General features: G+C 46.4%; 2 protein-coding genes across 7 annotated transcripts; both read left to right on the top strand.

Annotated features, from left to right (window-relative positions):
* Positions 1-8: 8 nt before the first annotated feature.
* On the top strand, positions 9-8012 carry LOC116942565 (uncharacterized). 3 transcript variants are annotated; one of them, XR_012942971.1, is made up of 4 exons: positions 9-2015; positions 3930-4379; positions 6128-6232; positions 6715-6738. XR_012942971.1 is itself a non-coding variant. In XM_032954649.2 (4 exons), the coding sequence occupies exons 1-4, from the start codon at positions 2001-2003 to the stop codon at positions 7419-7421; spliced, it is 1332 nt and encodes a 443-aa protein (XP_032810540.2). In that variant the 5' UTR covers positions 935-2000; the 3' UTR covers positions 7422-8012. The 3 variants fall into 3 exon arrangements, 2 of the variants coding, with proteins under 2 accessions (XP_032810540.2, XP_032810531.2); XM_032954649.2 differs by having other exon boundaries at positions 935-2015; positions 3930-4434; positions 6715-8012; XM_032954640.2 differs by having other exon boundaries at positions 946-1723; positions 3930-4434; positions 6715-8012.
* A 3914-nt stretch (positions 8013-11926) lies between these two features.
* On the top strand, positions 11927-23843 carry LOC116942959 (uncharacterized). 4 transcript variants are annotated; one of them, XM_076069675.1, is made up of 5 exons: positions 11928-12047; positions 12406-12578; positions 16484-16989; positions 17870-17956; positions 19470-23843. In XM_076069675.1, the coding sequence occupies exons 3-5, from the start codon at positions 16485-16487 to the stop codon at positions 20051-20053; spliced, it is 1176 nt and encodes a 391-aa protein (XP_075925790.1). In that variant the 5' UTR covers positions 11928-12047; positions 12406-12578; position 16484; the 3' UTR covers positions 20054-23843. The 4 variants fall into 4 exon arrangements, with proteins under 4 accessions (XP_075925819.1, XP_075925790.1, XP_032811372.2 ...); XM_076069704.1 differs by lacking the exon at positions 12406-12578 and having other exon boundaries at positions 11927-12047; XM_032955481.2 differs by having other exon boundaries at positions 11931-12578.
* Positions 23844-27845: the final 4002 nt, after the last annotated feature.

Below are 27845 nucleotides of genomic sequence, written 5' to 3'. Positions count from 1 at the left end.
ATTACCATGGTTACCAATCTGTCCTCGGCGTCCCCTCTCCCCCCGAGCCTTGCTCCACCTCTTCCTCTCACTTCAGCGCCAACTCCATCCCTTCTGTTCAACTATGTCATCCTTCATTCCCTCTCCCACCGTGCCAGTTCCCTCTAATGCCCTGTTTGGGTTCACATCCGCAAAAGCTCATTGTCTTCACACTCGTGCTGTCCTGCTGTGATGCCTCTTTCTTTAAACGGCTTGTCTTTCCAATTTCCTGGCCCGCTCCGTCTACCTTAAGGGCACCACGGTGGCGAGATGTTAACTACCTCGGTGAGTATGCAGGAGGTCGTGGGTTCGATCGCGAACCTGACGCCTGCTATATATTTGAAGTTTGCATGTTCTCCCCGTGGTCGCCTGGATTTTTCTCCGGGTCCTCCAGGTTTTCCCTCTGTGTTTGAGAGTATTTGGCTGCAATAAATATGTGGCCAGGTCACTTCTGGAAAAGAGCTATATAGCTCAGTGGGTTTTGCCTGGGGTAAAGTAATAATAGCTCTCCCATCACTGGCTTACTCTTTTCCCGTAGTTGTGATCTTTAAATGGGTTATCTTTCCTGTTTCCTGGCCCAATGATTGCCCCTCCTGTCCCCACTGAATCAAAATTGCAGCCTCTTTCATAACCTGCTCTCATTGGTCATCACACCTGCACAAGAACTAATTTCACCACCTGGTTTCCTTGATCGATGGGAGTTTTTTTTGGATTAGTTCCATTCATTGGCTGTCACTCCCATCATCCCTGACCTGTGCTTCTGAGCCATACAGTCACAGCAGGCAAATGCATTCTGATTCAAACAAAGGTTATCCAGGCACATTGCAATGCTGCTCTTCATTAGTAAGAACAGTTTCCCGATATTGCTGTTTCTCAGGGGGTTCGTTCAATGGGCAGAGCCCGACAGAGTGCTTCCCCCCCCCCCCCCCCGCTTGTTTAGCAAGCGTGGTGTACGTGAGCTTTGTTTAGTTTATTTCTCATTTTGAGGTCCACTTTGCAGCCTTTTTCTACGGTTTTAACTTGATTCCTCTGTCGTGGTCAAATCTTGTCATCAAAATTTCGTCCACTTCCCGTTATCCAATTAATTCCACATGTTGCACACGTGCTCAGATCCGGTGACAATGCATGCCTGTATCAAAATCAGCATCAAGTAATAAATTACTGTAATTCGCTATTTTAAAGCAATTCACATTTTGTATGGACGCCTTATTATTTATATATTTGTGTGTAGGTCAAAAATGCCGCGGTCCCTAAACGGTGGAATCGGCTCGCACAAAAAGCAAGCGCCGCGTATCTCAGGCGCCATTGACGTACTTCTCGACCGCGAGTTAAACTAAGTTGTTAATAAAATCGTTGTTTAAAAAAAAACTTTTTTAGTAGTGTAATATATTTTAAAAATTAAGAATGTGCATGTTATTCGACATGTAAATGTCTCAAACTATGTCTACATAATAATTTTCATGAGATCAAATTTGCATGCGATTATCGATGTATCACAACGATGGTAGATAATGTACAGTATTCACATACCAACTGAGCTTGCTCACACGATAGAGTGGTTTTGCCGGCTTGCTTTTTTGTAATATTATTTTTCGACGGTAAATCGCTACGGTCCCTTAACGCGTTGAATCAGCTGGTGGCGGCGGAGCGATCAACCTCCGCGCATCAACCAACCCACCAACCAACCCCAATCTTCGACGACAAAGTAACTCGGATTTAATTATTTGTGCAGAATAATAACAATAATAATTATAATTAAATAACGACGGGTATAAGTGTCGCTATACACCCATTATACAAGTTGATGTCGTGTGTTTGTTCGCGATGCTTACGTTATTTTTCGCCACGGTCATTCCGCCTACACAGTGTTAAAACTGTGTGGTCGCCTTGAGGCACAATTGGTAGAAGTCAACTTGATGAACTTGAATTGCGAATTAGTGTCGCGACAATAATTATTCCGTGCTGTCACAATCTACTGCTGGATGTTGGTCACCATGGTGGGTTGGGGGGGGGTGTTTGCCCATACTTCACCACGCTGGTCAATCCGCGGGTTTGGTTAAAGGGCAGGGCCCACGTGGCTGGGGTTCTGATATCGCTCGCCACTGATTGAGCCGTGCCCTGGAATCGAACTCAGGTGGCCGGCGTTTTTAATGTATATATGGTTACGTTGCAAGGTGTCTAAATGTGCAGCCTGTGACGAAACCACCGGGTGCCCTGATAGCGGTATGTTAACTACCTCGCCTGGTATGCAGGAGGTCTTGGATTCGTTCCCGACCCTGACGCCTGCTGCTGTATATTTGGAGTTTGCGGAGTCTCTCGCTTCCCGTAGTCGCGTGGATTTTTCTCTATTGAACCGGACCAAAAAAAAAACGCCTGCACAGCGTGGCAGGGCCCTTATCCAGCAGTGGATTGACCCTCTATCTCTCCTCCCTTGCTCCTCCCCCCTCTCTTACCTATATAGCCTCTTGGTACAAGCAGCCCTTTTGCCCAATTCAGCAATTGTTTCCTGCTGTGGTTGTGCCCGAAACGTAGTGATTTGATGAATTTTATTTTATACCTATGTGACTTTCCCGAAAGAACCAAATAGTATGAAAATGACTTGTGTGAACGTCAAATTGCCTCTGCTCAAACAACGCAATGAGGGCAGTGCTCATCGCCATTGGCATTCCCTAACCAGTGTTGGAAATTCCACATTACCATGACAGGATCCTTCCACAACCCAGACAACTGTAGCTTTCTCACAAAGTGGCACTGTACTTATTTGTTCCACTTCGGAGGGACGTTAGGCCTACTCAACACGGATTTACACTCACAACGCTCCTCTTGGGAGCTGCATGCTCTTACCTCAATGCCACCAGGAAAAGGAAGGGTTGCCACCTATCCTGGTGTTCCAGGATCGGCCTCCTAGTGAAGGGTTTCAGTCTTTGTAATTTGCAAAGTCCACTACTCAAGATAATACATTTACATGCAGTTCTCTCTTCTAGTATTGTGATATATTCTGTCCCTGTTTATTGTACCTCACAAGTGGCTACCCTGAGGCCAGTTCATTAACGTAAGGAGTGATAATTATCCCCTAGAGCAGAGGTCCCCAACCTTTTGGCACCAGGGACCGGTTTCGTGGAAGACAATTTTTTCACGAACGGGGGGGGGGGGTCATCATTGGGTCTTTCCCCCTTTTCAAGAAGCTCTCCAGCAACGTTTGTTTTTGTACTCATTGTGGCTACTAGAGGTTAGAGCTTGTGGACTTTCCAAAACTGTGACTGAGACAAGTGCGCAGTGCGGGAAAGAGGCGCGGATGGAAGTGGTAAATAAAATATTGGGCGGGCCACGCGTGGACTCACCGCTCACCTCCTGCTGTGCGGCCCGGTTCCTCAAGGTTTTATTCAATTGCGGTATAGACCAGATGTATTTTTGTCCAATCACAGTCCTTAGGTTGCAAGTGGTCCTCTCTAATTCAGTCATTGAAATATGCAGGGAGATGTTGCTTCGGTTGTTACATAAGATTAGCACAATAGCACCAAATTCCTTGCAACAGACAAGTACCCTGTCTTTTTTGTAAGATTAGGGGGTTTGATGTCGTGGCTTAGAGTATAGAGTTAGGGTTTAAGTTACGGGTTAGGATTAGGAATTAAAAGCTTGGATTAGAGGTTAGAGCTAGGACTTAGGATTAGAAGTTCAAGTTATGGTTTAGAAGTTACAGACAGTGGACTGATATTCTTGCCCTGCATTTGCATGGACATTAGACACTTAAATGGTAACTAATGGTTAGGATGTAATTTATCAGCAGAAAAACTTGCCGCTGCCATTTGAATGTGGATTTACACCTCCGCCTACTTGCTGCCAGAGGAAATGAATGCCGTCGATTGCTCACTTGAGTACGGAATCCCTTTGAATTAACGTTGGTGTCCCAGATGGCGTGCGTAGTGGCCTCCCCGCAGCTGGAGTCGAGCGGGGACTTCCTGGCATGGCTGGAGATGCAGGGCGTGAACGCGGAAGTGGCCCGGGCCATGGACTCGGAGCTGGGCATCCGGGACTACGGGGTCCTGTGTGCCTGCGTCGGAGACGGCCTCGTGCGGGCCGAGCTGCTGGCCACGGCGCGCGACCGCCTGCCCTTCGGCTTCTACGCCGTGCTGCGGCAGGTGGTGAAGGCCCTGCAGGATGCTAAGCACCACGACGCTGGGACTCCGCGCTGGGACGATGCCGCCGCTTCCTCCCCTGGCGATGTGACGCTGGGAGGCCTGGTGGACGTGCTGCTCACGCTGTTCAGCGGCTTGAGCCGGGAGCTGCTCTTGTCTGTACAGAGGATGGGAAACATTGATAACAAGAGAACGTGTCCTGCTGGCTCGCCTTCAACCGCTTGGGTTGGCCATCCTGAGAACATTGCAATGAATGAAAATAATGATTACACACCAAACGGTAATTATATCCTCTCAAAACCAGACTATTTGGGGAAATAATCTTTTCAGTTTCAGCGGATACCTGCAAACTACAAACAAAATAATACATGGCTTAATTTTAACTACATTTACAATCAATTAACATTGAATATATTGAAATAACAATAACTTAATAAATCTTTACTTAAATCTTTCGTGACTGCAGGAATTCATTCTTTGGGTCTTTTCGGTAAAGCCACGTAGATAAAAAAAATAATAAAAATTTCACGACGTTTTGACTGCAACACAAGCAATCGTCATCAGGTGAAAAAATAGCGAGAGAGCTGCTGAGGCAGGATGTGAAAAAGGTTTGAGATGGGTGTAGCCCAAGCAAGGGTCATAAGCGACGTGGGCGGAGCTAGTGATGAAATCTGCATGTCAATGTAAGATCGGAGTGCTGAGCTACTTCCACGACCATGAAGCTGCGGAGGTGGCCATTTTATTGTGAGAGCTAGCATGTCAATGTAAGATCGTAGAGCCACCGCCACATCAAGGAAAACGAGCAACCGTGGCTGTGTTAGACATTTAACCTGTGAATGTAAAGACATTTAACCTGTTAATGTAACACCAGAGAGTCGAAAATAACTATTAAACTACTAAACATCACTGCCATTTATGACTTAACCTGGTTAATAACGTCCTTCCAATTATTGCTCAACCGAGACGATGGGTACAAACTGAGCAATCGTTGGAAGGACGTTATTAACCAGGTTAAGTCATAACTGGCTGTGATGTGTAGTAGTTATTTTCGACTCTCTGGAGTTACATTAACAGGTTAAATATCTCACTAACAGCCACCGTTGCTCATTTTCCTTGATGTGGCGGTGGCTCTACGATCTTACATTGACATGCTAGCTCTCACAATACAATGGCCACCTCCGAAGCTTCGTCGTCGTGGAGGTAGCTCAGCTCTCCCATCTTACATTTACATGCAAATTTCTTCACTAGCCCCGCCCACTTCGCTTATGACCCTTGGGCTACACCCATCTCAAACCTTTAGAACATCCTGCCTCGACAGCTCTCTCGCTATTTTTTTCACCTGATGACGATTGCTTGTGTTGCGATCGAAACGTCGTGATATTTTTATTATTTTTTCTATCTACGTGGCTTTACCGAAAAGCCCACAGAATAATCACTTCAGAAATAACTAAATATTTACAATTACCTTTTACAGTTTCAAAATACAAAAAATACGTGCAGTTTAATTCTCATCACTGCAACGCAGAGGTGGAAGGATGTGGTTCACTGAATGTGGAAAGCTGAAGATATTTTACGACAGGCTTTACATTTTGTTCATTTACAAAATGTAATTTTAAAGTTCAAAAAGCAAGAGTACACCTAGTATAGACAAATACTCAGCTTTAGAATGACCTGTGCACATACGCACACCTTTTCCTACTAAACTAACTTAATTAGTGCACAAACAGTGTTACGGTCAGAGTTCTATTTGTAATTTTTTTGTTAATTTATCACTGGTGATTTAAAGTAGCCTTTGACTTACTCCAAATTCTAGGTTACTCGAGTCTGGGTTTGAGAGGTTTTAATCTATGTGGTGTATGGATTTAGCAACACATCTGTACATTAATTGTATGATATCACATCTGGCATTAATATGTAAAGGAATACTTTAGTTTTGGGAAATTAAGCTCCTGGCGCATTGTGATTTTATGCAGACGAGGATGGAGAAAACTTAATTTCAGACGTGGGAGGTTCGGACGCTGTGGACGCTAAGGACGCTGTGGCCGCATCGTCTTCAATAAAATTGGAGGCCCTTGAAGGTAAAGCCAAATTCTGTGTGTATGTATGTTGAAATTCTTCCGCCACCGTACTTAGCCAACCATGCTAATCGAAGTCCAAGTTTGACATTTTTCCCTTCACTTAAATATCACGGAAATATTTGCAGTCGTATCATAGGTATTGTTTGTAGTTCATAATCATTAGCCATGATCGTCCATTTCTGGGTGAAGGCTTTCGTAAGTTGTCACCATACGTCACTATCTTGTAATGGAAAATCCATCTAGCATCTGCACACAAGATTATTTAATTGCTGCATCTCCATGGTGGACGTCATCTCGGATGTGGTCCCTCCTTTGGCTACCGCTCTTTTTGGTCTCGACCAATGGCCCTTATCCGCTTTAGCGGAGTGTACTGCCCAAGCCCACTTTTCTTGACGCCCACACACGTCATCAGTTTTTATTCAGTACGTCATCGGAACGGCAAAGGGTTAATGACACATTTTTATGGTTTTCCCCCATCATAGGTGCTTGTGGCATTGAAGATGATTCGGGGTTCATCATACAAGATGTGGTTTCTTCAAACGCTGACAACGTTGGTTCATGTTCACAGCTGCAGCATCAGAATCCGCATCAGAAAACTGGAGGTAAAATGCAAAGAAACTTTAAAGCAGAAGAGATGCAAGACATGTCCCCGGGTGAATTGCTTATGCCCAATCCCCTAAAGACTCAACACTTCATCGGGCAACAAGAATGCCCGAATGGTATAGAGGATTTTCCAATCGATGGGCAAGTTCCTGCTGCTGATGAGCCCGATGCATCGGACAACCAGCTTTACATGTTAATGGGTGCGACTTCCCGTTCGCCAAAATTAAATGTGACTGCTAAGTCGGCGAATAAGCCATACCAGTGCACGGTGTGCAAGAAGAGCTTTGCGTGGGTCTCGCTTTTGAAGTACCACCATCGCATACACACGGGAGAGAAGCCGTACCACTGCAAGATGTGCAACCGGTCCTTTGCTCAGTCTTGCAATCTGAAGGTCCACATGCGCACGCACACGGGGGAGAAGCCGTACCAGTGCAGGTTCTGCAACCAGAGCTTCGTCTGCAGCGGGAGCTTGAAGTCGCACATCCGCGTGCACACGGGAGAGAGGCCATACCGGTGCGATATTTGCAACAGCTGCTTCTCGCAGAGTCATCACTTAAAAGCTCACCAGCGCACGCACAGGCCTTAAGCAAAAAAATTACCGGCGGAAGAAATGCGACGGTTGCTTTGCGCGTAATAGATTTTACATGTTTTCCTGATTTTTTTTATACCAATTTTGCTATTATTGTCATCTCATGAGGCAAAGCATACAAGTGGAAACCTTCGTGCCAGAGATTGGACAGTTTTTAAGCAGATAAAATCCCTTCCTGTGACCGATGGTCCACACCAGTAGAGGGTAGGGAGCACTTTCCCTTCCATATTTCCAGACAGTCAAAAGCAAATTTAATTTAGCCAATTTTAAGTGCAGAACACAATTTGATGATGGATTTTTTTGCTGCAGTTATTGGTGACCAGACCGAGACTACCAACTCGCGACACGTGGGAACTCGATTTAATCATGAGTGGATAAAAACCTGGATTTTAACCCACGAACTAAGTGCGGCAAGCTCAACTACCCAGCCACCTCGCATAATTATCATTTAAAAGCTCACTTGGGGCACCCACATTGAATATAGGTTTTCATGATGAAATGTGTTCCTGTATAAAGTTTGCATGGTGATGTGTAACGTATACTAACTATGCAGCTGTGTTTAAATAAAAGCATTACACCCAATAATAACCCCTTTTTGGTTGTGGAATTTTGTACAAGACTTGCACGTGTTCATGCAACCGGTAAACATAAAACATTTACTGTCACAACAAGATCAATGTGCACACAAATTGCATGCTACCGGTCCCTTTTAAGAAACGACAGTTCTGCAATCCATTTCCGTGCAGACATTTAATGTGTAGCCAGTGTTTTTTTCCCCCATAGCCCATGACGGTAAAGCGCCACCACGCCTTGCCTATTATTGGTGTCGCCGAGCGTTGCCCTGGAAAGCGACAAAATGAATCTGTGAATATGGACGCCGAAATTATTATCATGTCATGTAGGTGTGTCGCCCCCAAATGAGATTCTCCTGGGCGTGTGCTTGCCCACCTTGGGAGTTACGGAACAGGAATATAAATAATAGTTCCAATAGCATGCTCGACTCCATGCTGAATCCCACACTGAAAACCTACACTCGTATTCTATTGTACTGTAATCGATGCGATTAACGTGCAGCGACTACGGAATATACACTTTGCATTTATTGGTTATCGTGTGGCATTGCTTGCAATTGGTGAGATTAGGTTCGTGCACGCACAATCGATTTAAATGTCACTAATTCTACCGTGCCACATTGCAATGTCTCGTTTATGTATCTGTATGATCTTCACATTTGAAAAAATATTACACCCCCCCATCAGCCTTTTCAGAGTATATAATTTCAGCAACATTGATTGCAAGGCATGCAATAATATTTGGGATTGTTATCGATGAAACTGTCTCATCAGCACATGATGTGTGATTGGGTGCGAGTGGTGTCAATGGAACTGGTAAACATAACGCGACAACCATAATACAAATCAACAAGATCAACGTGCACGCAAATGCAAGAGACCGTGTGGTGCCACCGCAGCGGAGCAGCTCGGCCGGCGCTACCCTCACCTTGCACCCCCCCCCCCCCCACGAACGCACACACGCCTTATTAAACACACATGCACCCCCGTAGGGTCTCGAGGAGGGATCACCTGGTGCGATGGGTTTTCACCCGAGGACCCCATTGACAGGGACGTCCACGGTTTCCCCGGACCAGGAAATTGGCTGAGCCCCCCAGACCGGATTCCATAGTCGCTCCCCCAAAAAGGGGGCATAGAGCTTTACAAACCAGCCGATATGAAGCATACACAACGGGGGGGGGGGGGGGGGGGTGGGACCTCAAGGCCAGCACCCAGCAGCAGTGTAAACAGTGGGGTGGGAGGGAAAAGCCCCTAGGCAGATAAGAGTTGATTTAAGTTGGAGGGAGCGAGGGGATTATCGGTGAGTCAATCGCGGGGAACGCAGGTACAGAGACAATGGGAAGGGCGGGATGACGCGACCCCCCCCCCCCCCCCCCCCAACGGTCAGAGCGCTCAAAACGTCCACAAAGAGGATTCGATTGGATGCGCAGGATGATGTCACATGACCCGGGGGTTAACAGGCTTTGGGAACATAAGGGGGGAAGGAGGGCAAATTGGATCAGAGTTCTTCTGGAGTGGGAGAGAATACCAGCCGCCCTCAGCGTCCGTGAGACGCCTGCAGGGTGCAGCTGAAAACGATTGCCCAGGCAAAGTCTCCGAGGCGGGCATCTTCCCCAACCCCCATCGTGCAGCTGAAGAGGTGAGTAGGTACGGGGGGGGGGGCAAGTCAGCCCAGCTCGCAGTCAGCTCGAGCTTGGAGGGTAAACGCACTCTGCGACGGCTAGGTGATAGGAGGTTAGGCGCTGTCCGAAGGGTACTGGCTGAAGGGGACCATAAACAGGGGTCCCCTATTCGCTCCGGGAAATAAATCTTAGCACAGACTGACGTGGTGCATGTGTGCGTGTGAAGAGCGGTGGGACAGCGATTGGCGTACGACGGTGTGTGGGTGACTATAAATCAGTGTGGATGTGACGCGCGCGCATATTAAAATATAAACGGCTGCCCGCGCCGGCGCGTGTCTATGCGCGCACCGCAGTGTTAACGGTGAGACACGCTCTAGTGTCACTAGTGTCTGTGCGTGCACCGCCGTGTTAACGGTGAGACACGCTCTAGTGTCACTAGTGTCTGTGCGTGCACCGCGGTGTTAGCTGTGAGACACGCGTGAGTGGGTGGGTGGGGGGCGCGCGCGAGCGCCGATTAATTTATTAATATCCGGACCGCACGGGAGCGGTCGCCTTGTTGACACAACGGCTGAGTGGAAATTATTCATTAAACCCCACACAGCGGCTAGTCAAACAATTACATAATCCACGCGGTTAGGACGCGCGAGGAGGAGGTCGGCCCCCACCTAATGGGGAGTGAAGGGGGGGGGGCATCAGCCCCCACCAAGTAGACGTGGCGACTCCTCCCCCCCGCTCGTGGTGAGGGAGGGGGGGATCGGCCCCCACATAGTGGGGAGTGGGGGGGGCATCAGCCCCCACAAGCGCTCTCTTTGACGAATAAACGTTTAGTTCTGCAAAATGCATTTTTGTGCAAAGACATTTAAGGACACGCCTTGGCATATAGCATATCTTAATATATTCGTCTGATTTCCATGTCAAAAAAAATGTTAAGGTAAAAAACTAGTTTTATTTGCATACATTAATTTGACCACAGAATTAATCAAATTTGATGTACTAAAGAAAAGTGGGTGCCTTGCATTAAGAAAATTAAACATCGAAAGGAGACCACCCACGTTTATTGAGCATGTCAAATTTGAAAAATGTTTGGATCAAAATAATGTATCTTCTACTTTTAAGTGCACCTAAAAGTGTCTGCATTGAAAAACACGTTTTTACCTAGATTAATGTTATTCTTGTAAAAATAAATATGCATATGTACATATTCATTTTAAGATCACAATAATTCTAAAATTATTGAAATAGCGCAAATTAAGTAAAAAACATCCTTTTGGTAAAGTCACGTAGATAGGTTCAAAGAAAAAAACTATGACGTTTCGAACGTAACACAAGCGGTCGTCATCAGGAAAAGGGGGTTAGCTTCTAAAGGAAAACTGTTTACAAAGGTTTAAAGTGGGCGTAGCCCAAATGTCAGCAGCATGGGTGGGGCAGCTAATGTTAATGTAAGTGATGGGACGGCGACCGCGATTGGCGGTGGATTTCCACCAATTGAAGGGCTGCCAGGTAACAATTTGCATGGTAATGTAAGATCGGTGAGCGGCCTCCACGGCGAGCGCACTGAGGTGGCTATGTTAATGTGAGAGATTAGCATGTTAATGTGAGATTGCAGAGCCACCGCTACGTCGAGGTCGACGTGCGGAGATGGCTCTATTAGTGTGAGAAATTTAACCTGTTAATGTAAAATCGGAGAGCCAAAAATAACAACTAACATCGGAAGGTGGCAGGATGGGAACATCACAGCCAGTTATGACTTAAACTGGTTGATAACGACCTTCCAATGATTGCTAAGTGTGTACCCATCTTCTCGGTTGAAATTGTGTCTGTGTCTGTATATATGGATGGCTCCATGAACGAATCTTTGTTGATAGCCAGTGGGTTTGCAAAGTACCTTCGTCTTAGAGAAATCAATTTCATGTGAGCCCACCACATTAAAACAATGATCAGCCACGGCCGAGGTATTGGTCCTACCGTGTTTCAGATCTTCCTTGTGTTCACGAACACGGACAAGGACATGTCGCTTAGTTTCCCTGATGTAACTACTGCCGCAGACACAGCATAGTTTGTAGACGCCGGGGTATTACATGTCAGGGATCACATCCTTCACAGATGGGATCAGATCACGAATTTTATGTAGTTTGTAGACGCCGGGGTATTGCATGTCAGGGATCACATCCTTCACAGATGGGATCAGATCACGAATTGTATGTACTGTGATCGCCCTACCAATGACTATCCAGGATGAACACCCGCTTAGTTTTTTAGATCTGGCATATTCTGGATTTGTTTGATCAAACTTCAGCGGGCTCAGGTTTTGGTCAAATCTTCGCGGTCCCTAGGTTTAAAGGGGCAGTGCACTGCTGTACGAGTGCCACCGGTAACAACAGCAGCGACAGCACCAACAACTGCGACATCATCATCATCAGTATCATCAGGTACAGCAACTACAACATCATCTCCAGCACCATCAACTACAAGATCATCAGTATCATCATCATCAACTACAGTAACATCAACTAAAGCATCATCAGTATCATCATCATCAGCTACAGTAACATCAACTACAACATTACCATTCCAGCACCATCAACTACAACAGCATCAACGTCATCATCTACAGCACCATCAACTGCAACATCTCTCTACAGCAACATCAACTACAACAGCATTATCTGCTACAGCACCATCAACTACAACATCATCATCGACAGCGCCATCAACATCATCATCTACAGCAACATAAACTACAACATCATCATCTACAGCACCATCAACTGCAACATCTCTCTACAGCACCATCAACTGCAACAGCATTATCTGCTACAGCACCATCAACTACAACATCATCATCTACGGCAACATCGTCAACTACAACAACATCATAATCGGTGTCATCATCAGCGACATCGATCGATATCAACGACAACAGCAAGAACAGAATCGCCATCATCAGCGACACGATCTTGGTAAACATAACTCGCAATGTGCTCGTCGGCGATTGATCTCAATGAGGTGTTAAGGGGCCGTCCATAAATGACGTCATGCGATTTTTGACGATTTTTGACCCCCCCCCCCTTCATCACACGGCCTCACAAAAAGTCAGGCCCCCCCTTTAAATATGACGTCACAAAGCTCTGCCACCCCCCCCCCCGAAAAAAAACATGCTTCAAATCTCTTTAAACTATTGTAATTGTAGTGCGTATTTAATGTGGCGCTGCACTCTGATGTAGGATAAAACATTTATTTTAAAGTCTATTTAATTAATTAGAACGTGTTGTCTATATTTATTTAAAGTTGCGCATTATGACGTGACGTCACATTTCTCACCCCCCCCCCCCCCATCGTCACACATCGTCACAAATATCTGACCCCCACCCCCTAGGTGCATGACGTCATTTATGGACGGCCCCTAATAGTTTGTCATCTCCCTCTTTTCCTAACATTTTCAACCCTTAATTCAAGCGCAAACAACATTCGTACTTTGAGGCTGCTTCAGGTGAGTGACTTTGTTTGAAAGCCGCCAACTACCCATGTTGTTTATAGTAACACGCGTGTTCAGTACAGCGTTGTATGCCTGCGTCTCATAGGACATTAAAACAAAGACTGGCAGAGATAAGAAGATGATGATAATATTTATTCAAATGTATTATTGCGCCATTCCATCCTCGGATCCCAATTCGCATTGCATGGAAACCAGGAACCAAAAACAGAACCAGGGGCAACCGACCAGACGAGAGAGGGAAGGCCACTTTAAAGAGATGGGGTTTTCAAAGCAGACTTAAATCTATCTACCGACTCTGATTGCCCCTGATTTCAAGTGGAAAAGCGTTCAATAGCTTGGGGTGCCACGCTAACAAAAAGCCCAATCGCCAAAAGAATGCAAACCTAGAGACCTGGGAGTGCTGAGCAGTTGGAGATGAGAATATCGTAAGGACCTTGGTAGAATATATAAATGTATTAGTTCATGCAAGTAACTTGTGGTGGCGAGCCCTTTTAACGCCTGTTAATAGCAGTATCTTAATATCCACTCGAAATTTGACCGGTAGCCAATGAAGAGATGAGAGGACCCGGGTGTAATGTGCTCCCGCAATGGTGTAACGTTGGTGTTAAGGGGCCGTCCATAAATGACGTCACGCACCTGGGGGGGGGGGGGGGTCAGACATTTGTGACGATGTGTGACAAGGGGGGGGTGGGGTTGAGAAATTTGACATCACATGAAAATGCCCAACTTTACATAAATATAGGCAACACTTTCTACTTAATTAAATAGACTTTGTAATAATTTTTTTCTCCTACAACATCAGAGTGTAGCGCCACATTAAATACGCACTACAATGACAATAGTTTAAAGCGATTTGAAGCATGTTTTATTTTCAAAATGGAAATATGGTTTTGGGGGGGGAGGGCAGAGCTTTGTGACGTCATATTTGAGGGGGGGTTCTGACTTTTTGTGACGCCGTGTGACGAAGTTGGGGGGGGGGGGTAAAAAATCGTCCAAAATCGCGTGACGTCATTTATGGACGGCCCCTATATAGCTCTTTTTCAGAATCAGCCTGGTCACAAATGATAGCTCAACGAAGTGGCTTATCACGTGGAAATTTTATAGCAGCAAAAATAGTCTAAACGCAGAGGACCCGGAGAAAAATCCACTCAACTACGGGGAAAACATGCAAACACCCTATAAATACAGGTGTCAGAGTCGGGATCAATCCCACGACCTCCTGTATGCCCAGGCAAGGGAGTTAACATCTCGCCACCCTGGTGCACCTTTGCATAGTTTTACAACGTGTTTTAAAAGTTTCCACTGACTCAGAGATCCTGAGATCGCGTGGAAGAGAGTTCCAGAGCCTTGGGGCCACACGGGAAAAATCTCGGTCGCCCATCACCAAAATAAGCCTGTATGACCTGGGAACGCAGAGAAGATTTGCATCCCCAGATCTTTCGAGACCTTGAGGGGGATGTATGAGTACAGCATATCTCTGAGGTCAGAATATACCGGAGGAATCTCATGAGCTATAAAGCTATTTTGCACAGATGCCCAATTAGGCTGGGGGCAAGGTTGTTTCAGAGCTTTGTATGTTAGCAATAGGATTTTAAACTGAATTCTACGTGAAACTGGAAGCCAGCGCAGAGACACCAACAGGGGTGTAATGTGATCTGAAGGCGCTCTGATAAGCACCCTTGCAGCCGCATTCTGAGCAATGCTTCAGATAGTTAAGCACCAGTAGTCGATGCAAGTTGAAATTAAGGCATTGGCCACCTGCTTTGCATCTAAAGCAGATAGAAGGGATCAGATACGGGAGACATTCCCAAGATTGAAAAATTAAGCATTTGTGATCTCTTTAATATGAGCCTCGAAGGGCAGTGTGGGACCACATATGACCCCTAGATTTCTGATTTCCTGTGCCGAACCGATGACCTGGCTATCCGTGGTATTGTTGAATCGAGCAGCTTTTTGAAGTTTGTTGGGGGAAATGATGATCTAATATCGCCTCCGTTTTAACCGCGTTGAATTGGAGGAAACAAAACGTGATATAATATAGGTTTTTTTGGGGTTAGATCGCGTTAACATATAAATGTGTCGTAAAAACCCACCACCACCCGACACAGCCAACTAGTAAGGGGTGTCACGTAAACAGAACATGACAATTCGTCACTAGTACAGCACACCGGTGTGTTGAAGAGCTAAGCCACAACATTTACAATTCGAAACGTTTAGCCAGTAATTACAACTAGCTTCATCAGGCGACAGCCAGATTTGTGCCAATTAGTTACTACTTCAGCCCACATGGTGTGTTGGAGAGTAAATCCACAACATTAACAATTTGAGTAATTACATCCAGCATAATTATTACATCCAGCACAAATTCTGCCGATATCGCCCGATGATGCTGTAATTACCAGCGAAACGTCACAGTACTCAAATTGTAAATGTTGTGGATTTACTCTCCAGCACACCCAGTGGGCTGATGTAGTAACTGATTGGCACATGTTGTTCACGTGATAAACCTTAATTGTTGGCTTTGTCGGGTGGTGGCAGGTTAACGACACATTTATACTGACGCGATCTAACCCAAACACCTTTTATTATGAAATAATATTGGTCGCGAAATGCTGCTACGTGTTAAACCAATTTGAGGAAGTTTTTTTGCTGCGTCCAACTTTTGATGGAAGCCAGCGCCAAAGTGAGCATAGAGGCAGATGAAGGGAGATTGGACTTCGTGTACAAGTACATTTGGGTGTCGTCGCACAACAATTAAAACTTTATGCTGAGATGTAGGGGCAGATGACCCAGTGGGACCATATACATACAAAACAGAGGAGGGCCAAAAACATATCCCTGAGAAACCCCAAATGATACGGCACTGGAGGAAGATTTCAAATCTCCCATGGATTCGAACGGTTCCCAATTAGTAAGATAACACCTGAACTAAGGGATAGCAGTCCCTCGGACCCCCTGTGATGCATGCCAAGTGATCAATCATTATCCGTGGTATCTGTATACGGAACTGGATAATTGATGTGCATCGTTGTGGGATGCAATTGCATGAATGACGATATATAAAATGAAATTATTATTAATGAAGAAGTCGTGATCGATAGTGTCAAAGGCTGAAGTGAAATCTAGCAACACTAGAATTCTGGTTGAGTCGGCAATGAAAAGGTCATTCGAGGACCTTGGATAGGAAGGGTGGATTGTGACAGCTGCAAGTTTGGAGGTCGAAGGGAGAATATCAGAACTGAGAAATTGATTGCAAATTTTGATTTTTAGGCAGAGGAAATATGTATTTTTTTAATTAATTTAGATATATAAATAACAGTTTTACAATATTTTTTAGATAAAACCTGAATATTAACCATGTCCCATCAGGATGGCGTGTGCAGTGGCCACCCCGGTGCTGGAGTCGAGCGGGGACTTCCCGGCATGGCTGGAGGCGCAGGGCGTGAACGCGGAGGTGGCCCGGGCCATGGACTCGGAGCTGGGCATCCGGGACTACGGGGTCCTGCGCGCCTGCGTCAGGGACGGCCTCGTGCGGGCCGAGCTGCTTGCCACGGCGCGCGACCGCCTGCCCTTCGGCTTCTACGCCGTGCTACGGCAGGTGGTGAAGGCCCTGCAGGATGCCGAGCACCACGACGCCGGGACGCCGTGCTGGGACGACGCCACCGCTTCCTCCCCTGGCGACGTGACCCTGGGAGGCCTGGTGGACGTGCTGCTCGCGCTGTTCAGCGGCTTGAGCCGGGAGCTGCTGTTGTCCGTGCAGAGGCTGGGAGACATTGATAACACCGGAATGTGCGCTGTTGGCTGCCCTTCAGCCAAACCGGTCGTCTCCCCTGAGAACAGTGTGATGAATGAAATTGACGATTACACACTGAATGGTAAACTTGTATCCTATTCGCTGAACTTATTAAACACGTGAAATTTTTATTTAAAGCATGCAGTTGGTCGTAATATCTCAATCCTTATATAGTAGTAGATCCTCTCAAAATCAGAGTAATTAGCAGGACCTTTTTAGTTATGGGGGATGTCTGGAATTATGCAAATAATAAAATAATACTTAAGGACTACATTTGAATGATATTTACACTAAATTAACATCTAATATATTCAAATAACTATTTACGAGTACATTTTTTACAGTGTAATGCAAAATAACATCACTAGGTACAGTTTAACCGTTTAACCGGAGTCAACGTCACCTTAAAACAGAGGTGGAAGGCTTAAGGTTTACTGGTTGTGGAAGGTTGAAGAGAATTTCTGACAGGCTTGAATTTATTTTGTTTATTTGCAATATGAATGTAAAATCAAAGTTGGGAAGAAAAAAAAGAAAACACCTGGCTAAGCACGAGGGGTTCCAAGTGAATGGATTCACCGAATTCCATACACCAGACAAGAACCCAGCTTTAGAATTACGAGTGAACTTATGCACACCATTTCTTACCACGCTAGCATAACAGTGTTGTTTTGCTTATACTGTATATTTTATACGGTTTATTTTGTTGTCCTGCACCTACGATTAGCACGGTGAGCTACGTACGGTGCTACATAAGGTGCGAAAGAAGTTCAACATACATCAGTGATTATTCAAGTAGCCTGGCTTACCCCAAATTTCAGCTTACTACAGGTTTTACTGTATGTTATGTGAGGATTTAGCAACACAACTATATGTTCATTATTTGATGTCAGTCTGGCATTAGTATATGAAGAAATTCTTCGTTTTGGAAAATAAAGCTGCTGATACATTGTGATTTTATGCAGACGAGGATGGCGAGGAATTGATTCCAGACATGGGAGATTCGAACGCTGTGGATGAATCATCTACAATTAAGACAGAGGCCCTTGAAGGTAAAGCCGAATTATAGAGCCCACGTTTGAACAATGTTTCCAATATTTGCAGTCATATCACAGATATGTTTCTAGCTCTTCATCATCACCATCAGCCATGATCAATCCACCGATGGGTTAAGGTTTTCGAAAGTCATCGCCATCTCTCAGAGTCTCGCGATGAAAGTCTATCAAACTCCTGCACACGAGATGATTTCATCGCTGCATCTCCATGGTGGGCATCATATCGGACGTGTTGCCTGCTTTGGCTGCCACTCTTTTTAGCCTCGACCACCGGCCCTTATACGCTTTAGCAGAGTGTACTGCCCAAGCCCATTCTTTTTTACAGTAAATATTACTCGAAACAGGAGGAATTCTCCACGTTTCTGGCTATCGCCTGATGAAGTCAGTTGTAGTTACCAGAATTGTCAATGTGGCTTTACTCTCCAACACACCGGTGTGCTGAACTAGTAATGAATTGGCACGTTTTGTTTATGGGACAAATCTTACAAAATGGCTGTGTCGGGTGGTGGCGGGTTTAACGACACATTGTAAATTTCCAAGATCTAACCCAAAAATACCTCTTACGGATAACATTGGTTGCGAAAGCATACGTGTTAAACTGAATATGACTCCCATTATTGCCATAAGTTATCTGATCCATATCTTCATCTTCCTATCTCTTTGTCTATCTTCTTCTCTCCATACTTAATTTTGTACTTTTCAGCTTTTCTATTTTATCCATCTTCCGTGTTTTGGATCCATGTAACATAACAGGTAATATACGTTAGACTTAAAGAAAACTGATTTATAAAAAATATATAATGTGTTTTTTAATCGGTTATTGAAGTGGCAGTTTTTTTTTTAATAATCGCAACGAAATTAAATCAGAGAATAAAGACATGGTGGATGCACGGCTGGAAACCCACTGCTTGGAATCACTTTCAAAATCGACCAAGTCGAGAATTGGACAAGTCATGGTATCCGGTCGAGTGTAAATGACGCTGGGTACATTCTAAAATAAATCAAACATTTGCTGCAGATGGTGAACTTTAATTGCAGAGTTTACTGCTTTGTTTTCGTGTTTTTGTCCTGTATGTATGGACGTTGAACTTCTTTCGCACAGTACGTAGCCAACCGTGATAATCAGAGGTCCTTGGCTCATACCCCCTCAATCATGTCCAATTATGAAATGTCTTCGCCTCTCTGTACAGTTGCCACCGCCTTTCTGTAAATCCAAGCTGCATCTTTCTTGTTAAGGCTCTTGACATACACCCAACATCCTTTGAGGACCTATTTACTATTTCATCAAGCTTTCTTCTCAGAGAATGTGCCCAATCCGTTTATATTTTCTTTTGTGGGTTGTTCCAACTGTGTAACTCCTTTCATTCCACTCAATTTAATTAATCCATTTGACATCAAAACCCACATCTCAACACTTTACAGCCTTCTTATGCCTTCCTTTCTCAGAATCCCAATTTCTGATGCTGCTCTGTTAGTAACACATTTTTTGGTATTGTTTTCCCCCACACAGGTGCTAGTGGCATTGAAGAAAATTCGGGGTTCATCGTGCAAGACGTGGTTTCACTACAAGGGATGGGACTGAACTTCGCAAACTCCGAAAAAGTTGCTTCGTGTTCACGGCTGCAGCAGTATCACAATCGGCAGAGGACTGGAAGTGAAATACGTACGTATAATAATTCTGCAAAAACTGAACACTATCACGGGCGACAAGAACCACCAAACGCCATTGAGGATTTGCCTAGCAGTCGGCAGGATCCTGCTGTTGAAGAGGCCGACCGATCAGTTAACCAGCTGGACACGTTAAGGTCGCTGGAAGCGAACGGGAATGTTAACTTGGTGAACAAGCCATACGAGTGCATGGTGTGCAAGAAGAGCTTTGCGTGGCTCTCACTTCTTAAGTATCACCATCGCATACACACGGGAGAGAAGCCGTTCCGCTGCAAGATGTGCAACCGGTCCTTTGCGCAGTCTTGCAATCTGAAGGTCCACGAGCGCACGCACACGGGGCAGAAGCCCTACCGTTGCGATATTTGCAACAGCAGCTTTTCGCGAAGTCATCACTTAAAAGGTCACCAGCGCACGCACAAGCCTTGAGCAGAAATAGTGGTACAAGAAATACGATTGTTGATTTGTGCATAATTGATTTGTGCTACTGGACATCTGTAAAAACTACTAGGCTTTGCTCAAGCAGCGAAACGCCGCCCAAGGGGTAAACGGTCGGGGGCTCTCGTACAGCTACGCAGACGCGGTATCCGAACAGTGCTTCCGAGCTTTTTCCTCTCCAACGTACAATAATTCTGCACTGTGCAACAAAATGGACGAACTTCAGCTACTGATGGTGAAAAACAGAGACTTTCTTTCATCTTCTGTTTTGTGCTTCACGGAGACATGGCTGTGTGATTTGATTCCGGACACTGCGCTACAACTGGCAGCATTCCATCTTGTAAGATCGGATCGTGACATAGCACTCTCCGGCAAGACGAAAGGCGGTGGTATTTGTTTTTACATTAACAGTGGCTGGTGTGTAGATGTCACAGTGATTCTGCAACATTGTTCTCTGCTCCTTGAATCATTTTTTATAAACTGTAAACCTTTCTACTTGGCTCGCAAGTTCGCGTCGCTCATTTTGGTCGGAGTTTACTTGCCGCCGGGTCCTCAGGTTAAAGAGGCCCAACGCATGCTCGCCGACCAGATTCTGAGTGTGGAGCGAGCAAATCCAGATTCGCTGATTATCGTACTTGGCGACTTTAACAAAGGTAATCTCAGCCACGAACTTCCCAAATACATACAATTCATTAAATGCTCTACCAGAGAAGGGAACACTCTGGATCACTGCTACACTACAGTCAGTAGAGCCTACCACGCCGTCCCCCGAGCAGCACTGGGACACTCTGACCATGCCATGGTCCACCTGATTCCTGCATACAGGCAGAAACTAAAGCTATGTAAACCTGCTGTGAGGACATCTAAACAGTGGACCAGTGAGGCTGTGGAGGATTTGCGGGCGTGCTTGGACTGTACTGACTGGGATATGTTCACGACTGCTACCAATAGTCTGGATTAACTCACAGAGGCTGTGACGTCGTACGTCAGCTTCTGTGAGGACTGCTGTATACCAACACGTACCAGGGTGAACTTCAACAACAACAAGTCCTGGTTCTCAGCAAAGCTCTGTTTTTCCTCTCTCTCTGTCTCGTTGTTGTCTCTCTCTGCTTGTGTGTCTGTCTTTGTGTCTCCATGTCTGTGCCTTGTCTCTCTCCCAAATTTCACACTTAACTTCTAATTGAGCAATCTTTGGAGTGGCGTAATCGACCAGGCCATGTGTTGATTGTGTGTTGACCGACTCTGTGTCGCATTACATTACATTTACAAATTTTACTAAGTTAGTTTGATTTAGTGTTGCCTCCGTCTCTGTCTCCCCTCAGCGTTGGCGGTGGAGCTCTCATTGTGGGATCTCCCATTGACATGCTAATTCTTCTAACCCCCCCCCCCCTCTCTCTGTAACCCCTCTCTAGCTATTTAAGGCCTCGACACAGAGACGTTGTTTCTCTGTGTGCCCATGCGTGTGTCTCTCTCTCTGTGTCTCTGTGTTAACTCTTTCCGCTTGTGTGTCTGTGTATGTGTCTCCGGTTCTGTCTCTTGGACGTAATCAACCAGGTAGAGTGTTGACTGCTGTGTCAGCCGACTTTCTGCGCTGTGTTGCATTATATTTCTAAGTTCACTAGGTTTGTTTCTCTTTCATTTGTACCTGATGATGATTGCTTGCTTTGCAATCGAAACGTCGTATGATATTATGTAATTTATTTTCTATTTCTACGTGACTTTACCGAAAGAACCAAAGAATAAAGCTCAGAAGATTGAGGTTGGAGAAGGAGGAAGCGTTTAGGAGTGGGGATAGAGACAGATTCAAGGAGTCGAAAAACAAGTTTAGCAAGGCGGTGACAGAGGCTAAACGACTACTCAGAGAGACTAAAACACCAGTTCTCTGCTAACGACTCTGCTTCTGTCTGGAGAGGGCTCAGGCAGATCACCAACTACAAGCCCAGAGCCCCCCACACCACTAACGACTCTTGCCTGGGCAACGAACTGAACGAGTTCTACTGCAGATTTGAAAGACAATTGGACTGTCCTGAACTACCTCTTCCCACCAAAGAGGCCCCATCCCCCACCCCTACTACAGAGACGACTCTCTCCTTTCAGGAGGGAGAAGTTAATAGACTTTTCAAGAGGCAGAACCCACGCAAAGCAGCTGGGCCGGACTCTGTCTCTCCAGCCACCCTCAGGCACTGCGCTGACCAGCTGTCTCCGGTGTTCACCAACATCTTTAACACCTCCCTGGAGACATGCCATGTACCAGCCTATCTCAAGTCCTCCACCATCATCCCTGTGCCCAAAAAGCTAAGGCCAACAGGACTAAATGATTATAGACTGGTCGCCCTTACCTCTGTGGTAATGAAGTCTTTTGAGCGCCTGGTCCTGGCACACCTCAAAGCCATCACAGACCCTCTCCTGGACCCCCTTCAGTTTGCCTACAGAGCCAACAGGTCTGTGGACGACGCAGTTAACATGGCCCTCCACTTCACCCTACAGCATCTGGACTCCCCAGCATCCTACGCCAGGATCCTGTTTGTGGACTTCAGCTCTGCCTTCAACACCATCATCCCTGCCCTGCTTCAGGACAAGCTCTTCCAGCTAAACGTGCCCGACTCCACCTGCAGGTGGATCACAGACTTCCTGTCTGATAGGAAGCAGTGCGTTAAGCTGGGAACACAAGTCTCTGACTCCAGGTCCATCAGCACCGGAACTCCTCAGGGCTGCGTCCTTTCCCCACTGCTCTTCTCCCTGTACACCAACAGCTGCACCTCTAATCATCTGTCCGTCAAACTCTTGAAATTTGCGGACGACACCACCCTCATTGGGCTGATCTCTGGTGGGGATTAGTCTGACTATAGGTGGGAAGCTGACAACCTGGTGACCTGGTGTAGCCAAAACAACTTAGAGCTAAATGCTCTAAAGACAGTGGAGATGGTTGTGGACTTCAGGAAGAATACAGCCCCACTCACCCCCATCACCCTGTGCGACTCCCCAGTCAAAACTGTAGAGTCCTTCCGCTTCCTGGGCACTATTCTCTCCCAGGACCTCAAGTGGGAACTGAACATCAGCTCCCTCACCAAGAGAGCTCAACAGAGGATGTACTTCCTACGGCAGCTGAAGAAATTCAACCTGCCAAAAACAATGATGATGCACTTCTATACAGCAATCATTGAATCCATCCTCACCTCCTCCATAACCGTCTGGTACACTGCTGCCACTGCCAAGGACAAGAGCAGACTAAAGCGTATCATCCACACTGCTGAGAAGGTGATTGCTTGCAATCTACCAACCCTCGAGGACATGCACACCTCGAGGACCATGAGGCGAGCGAGGATGATTGTTGCCGATTCCTCCCACCCTGGACACTCTCTGTTTCAGCTACTCCCCTCCGGCAGAAAGCTGCGGTCCATCAGGACCAAAACCTCACGCCACAAAAACAGTTTCTTCCCATCCGCTGCTGGCCTCTTCAACAAGGCCAAGGGCTTACACTGACTTTAACATTTTATCTACAAAATGACACCTTGCCATATTTACACTATGTTACCCTATTTGTATTTTTTTATTTTTAGATTGTATCTTATAGCTACTTTATATTCAATATTTATTCAAAATTTTACATACTTTAGCCCCTTAGTGTTAGTTAGACTTTGTACCTTTAGTATAGTTAGACTTGTATACCACTTATTTAAGATTTAAGATTCCTATATGTTGAATGTATGCACCTTCCTGCCAAAGTAAATTCCTTGTCTGTGCAAACTTTCATCACGAATAAAACCCTTTCTGATTCTGATTCTGAACATCTGTGAAAAGGAGCTAGCTTATCGAATTCCTCCAGTATAAATACATATTCTGATTTTCAATAATTGTGCTATCAGTATCAGGTCATGAAGCAAATAATCCATTCAGAACTCTCACATAGAAGTGCAACCCTTTGTGCCAAAGAAGGGCCTACTTGAGCAGATCAAATCCATCCTCGTGGCCTATGGTGCACACAGTAGAGGGTAAGGTGGTAGTGCTTTTCCCAACCATGTTTCCACTTAGTGAAACATTTTAATTTTCAGAATTACATTTGGCCAAATTAAGTGCAGAATCTAATTTTAAGTGATGGGGTTTTTTAAATGTACAGCTATTGGTGGCTAGACTGAGACCATCTCACTCCAGTTGAGAACCCGTTTTAATCACGGCCTGATTAATCCCAGATTCGAACCCAGGTTCTATGGTACCGGCTCAATACCCGGACTTGTGAGCCACCCGGCCAGCTTGCATTACCGGGATGAAAGCTCGCTTGCGGCAGACCCACATTGGATATGTATGTATGTTGAACTTCTTTCGCACCGTATGTAGCTAACTGTGCTAATCGGAGGTGCGGGATATCAGCTGTAATGATGAAATGTGTTACTGTGGACATTTTTCACGGTGTTGTGTAAGGCATACGACTATGCGGTTTTGTTGAATAAAAGACATGACATCAAATAATATCATTTTGGCTGTTGAATTTTGTTCAAGGCATACCTTAATGACTGCAACTTGTAAAACGAATAATACAACTTAGAATTATAATTAACAAGATCAACTTCCACACAGGTAACGAGACCGTTCCATTTGCAGATGAAATATAATTCTGCAATGCAGGGGACATTTAAGGTGTATCCAGGGGTTTTCCATAGCCCTTTAGGACCCATTCGCTTAACCTTCAACAATGTGAATTCAACCTTGATGAAGCTTGGAAAGCTGGAGTTCATAAGAACTTGCAAACACCTTGTGAAAGACCCAACGCAGATGATCCCCCGGTTTTGGTCGACCCTAAAACGCAGATGCAGATATTGTTAGTTAGTTTCTCAATCCGCTTGTTCTGGTGAGGGTTGCGGCGGTATCATATCGAGTAGGGCGGTCCAGAACTCTCTTTCCTTGGCGACGGACTCTCGCTCTTCCAGGGTAATTCCCAGGCAATCCCAGGCCAGCCGAGCAACATCGTGCCGCCAGCATGTCCTGGGCTGGCCTCGGGGGTTCTTCGCCTAGATGCAGATTCCTGATGTACAAATGAAAAATTAAAAACCCTCAGGTGTGCGACTGTGGTCATCCAGAACAGACAGTATGTGGTGCCGCCGCAGCGGAGCAGCTCCATCGGGGGCCGTACCCACCGCCGTGACACCACCACCGGGAGGTGACAACCCCCCCTCCCCTCCCTGCACGAACGCACACCCCACGTAGAGCCGGGAGGGGAGGTCACCTGGCCGACGGGTTTTTATCCAGAAGCCCCTAATGGGATCAAGCTTCATGGTTTCCCACGGCCGGGAAATTGGGCGATCTCCCCCCGTAGCTGACGTGCACCGCGGCGCCGTGACCTGATTCTAAAATTACGTGGTCACGGCGGAGGCCGTAGAGCCACCGCGGATGAAATCACACACACATGGTACGGGGCGTGGGAACAGCGGTACGCCTTTGTCATAGGTAGAATTAGGGACCCCAATAACAACGAGACAGGAGCATTCCGACATCTGAATGGACAGGGCAGCCCGGGGTGTGGGAACAGTGGAACGCATTTGTTATAAGTAATATTACAGAGCCGAATGTGAAAGGGACGAGAATAACTTGGCCTCCAATTGGGCAGGGCGGCACGGGAACGGAAGCATCTGAATGCCTTTTGTCATAGGTGGGATTATGGACTCGAATATGAAAAGGCATGGGCGAGCAAGTGCAGGGTCCGTGCAATACCTTTTGTGATAGGTAGGATAAAAAGCAGGTGAGGGAGACAGTAGAGGGGTGTTCTTCAAATCATCCCGGTCCACGGAGCAGAAGAGTCAGCCGTTCGAGACGTCCGTGTGACGAGCTCCAGCGCAGCCAGGCTCAACCCTCTACGGAGACGACCCACAGCCTCGTCCTTCTACAGCATTCAGCACAGCAGAGTGGAAGTAAGCGCGAGTGAGAGAGAAGTGAGTTTGAGTGATTTAATCGAGAGTGGAGAGCGGAGCGACAGGCAGAGTAAATTCAGTCTAGGATCCCCGGGGGAATAGGCTGGCACCCACTGACCCACACAATTACGCGTAGCTTAACGGGTTACTCGCGGTAGATAAAATCACTAGTAGGGGGATAATCTGTGTCGTGTGGTCTCTGGGAGTGTGAAGAGGAGGGCAGAGCGTGCTTGGTGTTCGTGTACCTGTACAATCGTTTACAGTAGTGTTTAGCGCCCACGTGCCTACGCGACTATTTTCGGTGGAGTTCAGCGCCCGCGTACCTGTGCAATTGCTTACAATAGTGTTTAGCGCTCACGTGCCTGTGTGACTGTGTTGCGGTCGCCCGCCTGCGCGATTGTCTAATAGCGAGGTAGCGAGCTAAGCGCCTGGCGTGCGCGTATTCGCGCGGCTGTTTAAACGGCCCTTTAAATCGGAGCGAAGTGACCCCCCTCCAATCAGCAGCACGCGCACGGCAGACGCCTCTGGCCTCCCACCCCCGACCCCCCACTACCTCGCGTGTGATTGGTGCACGGGGCTCGGCAGGTGGTAGCGTCGTGTTTGTTATTGCCTGAGCGCGTGGAGCGTGTGTGTGAGGGAATCACACGTCGGCGCGCCGCACCTGTTTGTTCACGTGCGGGACGGGGTTTTACTTTGCGAGCGCGCTCACCGCGGCACGCCGCCCTGAACAGCGTAGCACGTCGTAAGCGTAGAGCAGGCGGCCGCATCCAATTGAAACATGCCTACGCGGGCAGCCACAAAGTCGGGGGCGCAAGGAGGCGAAGAATTGGGGGTTGGTAGCCCGGACCTCACAGAACAGCCGGGGGGTAGTGGGACGAATTTAACGGGGGAGTCGGGGGATAACGGCCCCGACAATTCGGTGATGGCGGGGGACGGTAGCCCCCACAAGTACAACATATAACGATGCAAGACATCACAGCAATACCCTCTGCTGCTCCTAATGCGGTTGTCTGGCTTGGCCACCTTGAATGTGAAATTATAGTTCCTCTGCAGCTACATCAGCCGTACGAGAGAAGAAGTAGGCCCGACTTTGATGATGTGCGGTTAGGTTGTGTGCAACTGGTATGTGTGAGTGGTGGTTTATTTGATCAGTAGACTCTCTCGACTATCCGCGTGTGGTTTATCCGATTTGTGATTTAATCGCGCACCTGAGATTTTGACATAAATTACTAATTGCTCATGGTTTTTCCCTTAAACCCAAATTAATCATCGAAACACAGACATATATAGAGACCAGAGGACGCCAACAGGCGAACAGCACAAAGACAATAATGTAATACTGGCAAAGGAGGTCTCGTGATGTAGTTGCTCACCCCGAGCTCTCAATGTCCTGGTAGTGGCGTTGTCTTTGTGCTGTTCGTCTTTTGGCATCCACCCTCTGATCTAACACCGTTTTCACCGCAAGTATATGTGGTTAATGCAGACATGATTCCTTGCAAAGGTTTCGGTTTGGTGTTTTAACATCTGAACACCTGTTTTATTGCCAGAAAGGGGAAAACCCTATTGTCATGCGGGACGTCCATAAATGACGTCAAGCACCTGGGGGGGGGGGGGGGTCAGACATTTGTGACAATGTGTGACGAGGGGGGGGGGGGGTTGAGAAATGTGACGCCACATCAAAATGCGCAACTTTAAATATAGACAACACGTTCTACTTAATTAAATAGACTTTTTAATAAATGTTTTCTCCTACAACATCAGAGTGCAGCGCCAGATTAAATACGCACAATGACAATAATTGAAAGTTATTTGAAGCATGTTTTATTTTCAAAATGGAAATATGGTTTTGGGGGGGGGGGGCAGAGCTTTGTGACGTCATA

The sequence above is a fragment of the Petromyzon marinus genome, chromosome 1 (genome assembly GCF_048934315.1).
Source record: "Petromyzon marinus isolate PM22_M1 ecotype Great Lakes invasive population chromosome 1, UKy_Petmar_22M1.pri1.0, whole genome shotgun sequence".
NCBI lineage: Eukaryota > Metazoa > Chordata > Hyperoartia > Petromyzontiformes > Petromyzontidae > Petromyzon > Petromyzon marinus.
The sequence above is the reverse complement of the archived record's forward strand: the minus strand, read 5'-3'. Positions and strand labels throughout refer to the sequence as shown.

Bases quoted from the DNA above. Each gene is read 5' to 3' on its own strand.
- LOC116942565 (XM_032954649.2), top strand. The intron at 4,435-6,127 runs GTAATTATATCC...GATTTTATGCAG, and splicing joins TAATGATTACACACCAAACG to ACGAGGATGGAGAAAACTTA. The intron at 6,233-6,714 runs GTAAAGCCAAAT...CCCCCATCATAG, and splicing joins AAAATTGGAGGCCCTTGAAG to GTGCTTGTGGCATTGAAGAT.
- LOC116942959 (XM_076069704.1), top strand. From the start codon at position 16,485: ATGGCGTGTGCAGTGGCCACCCCGGTGCTGGAGTCGAGCGGGGACTTC. The intron at 16,990-17,869 runs GTAAACTTGTAT...GATTTTATGCAG, and splicing joins TGACGATTACACACTGAATG to ACGAGGATGGCGAGGAATTG. The intron at 17,957-19,469 runs GTAAAGCCGAAT...TCCCCCACACAG, and splicing joins TAAGACAGAGGCCCTTGAAG to GTGCTAGTGGCATTGAAGAA.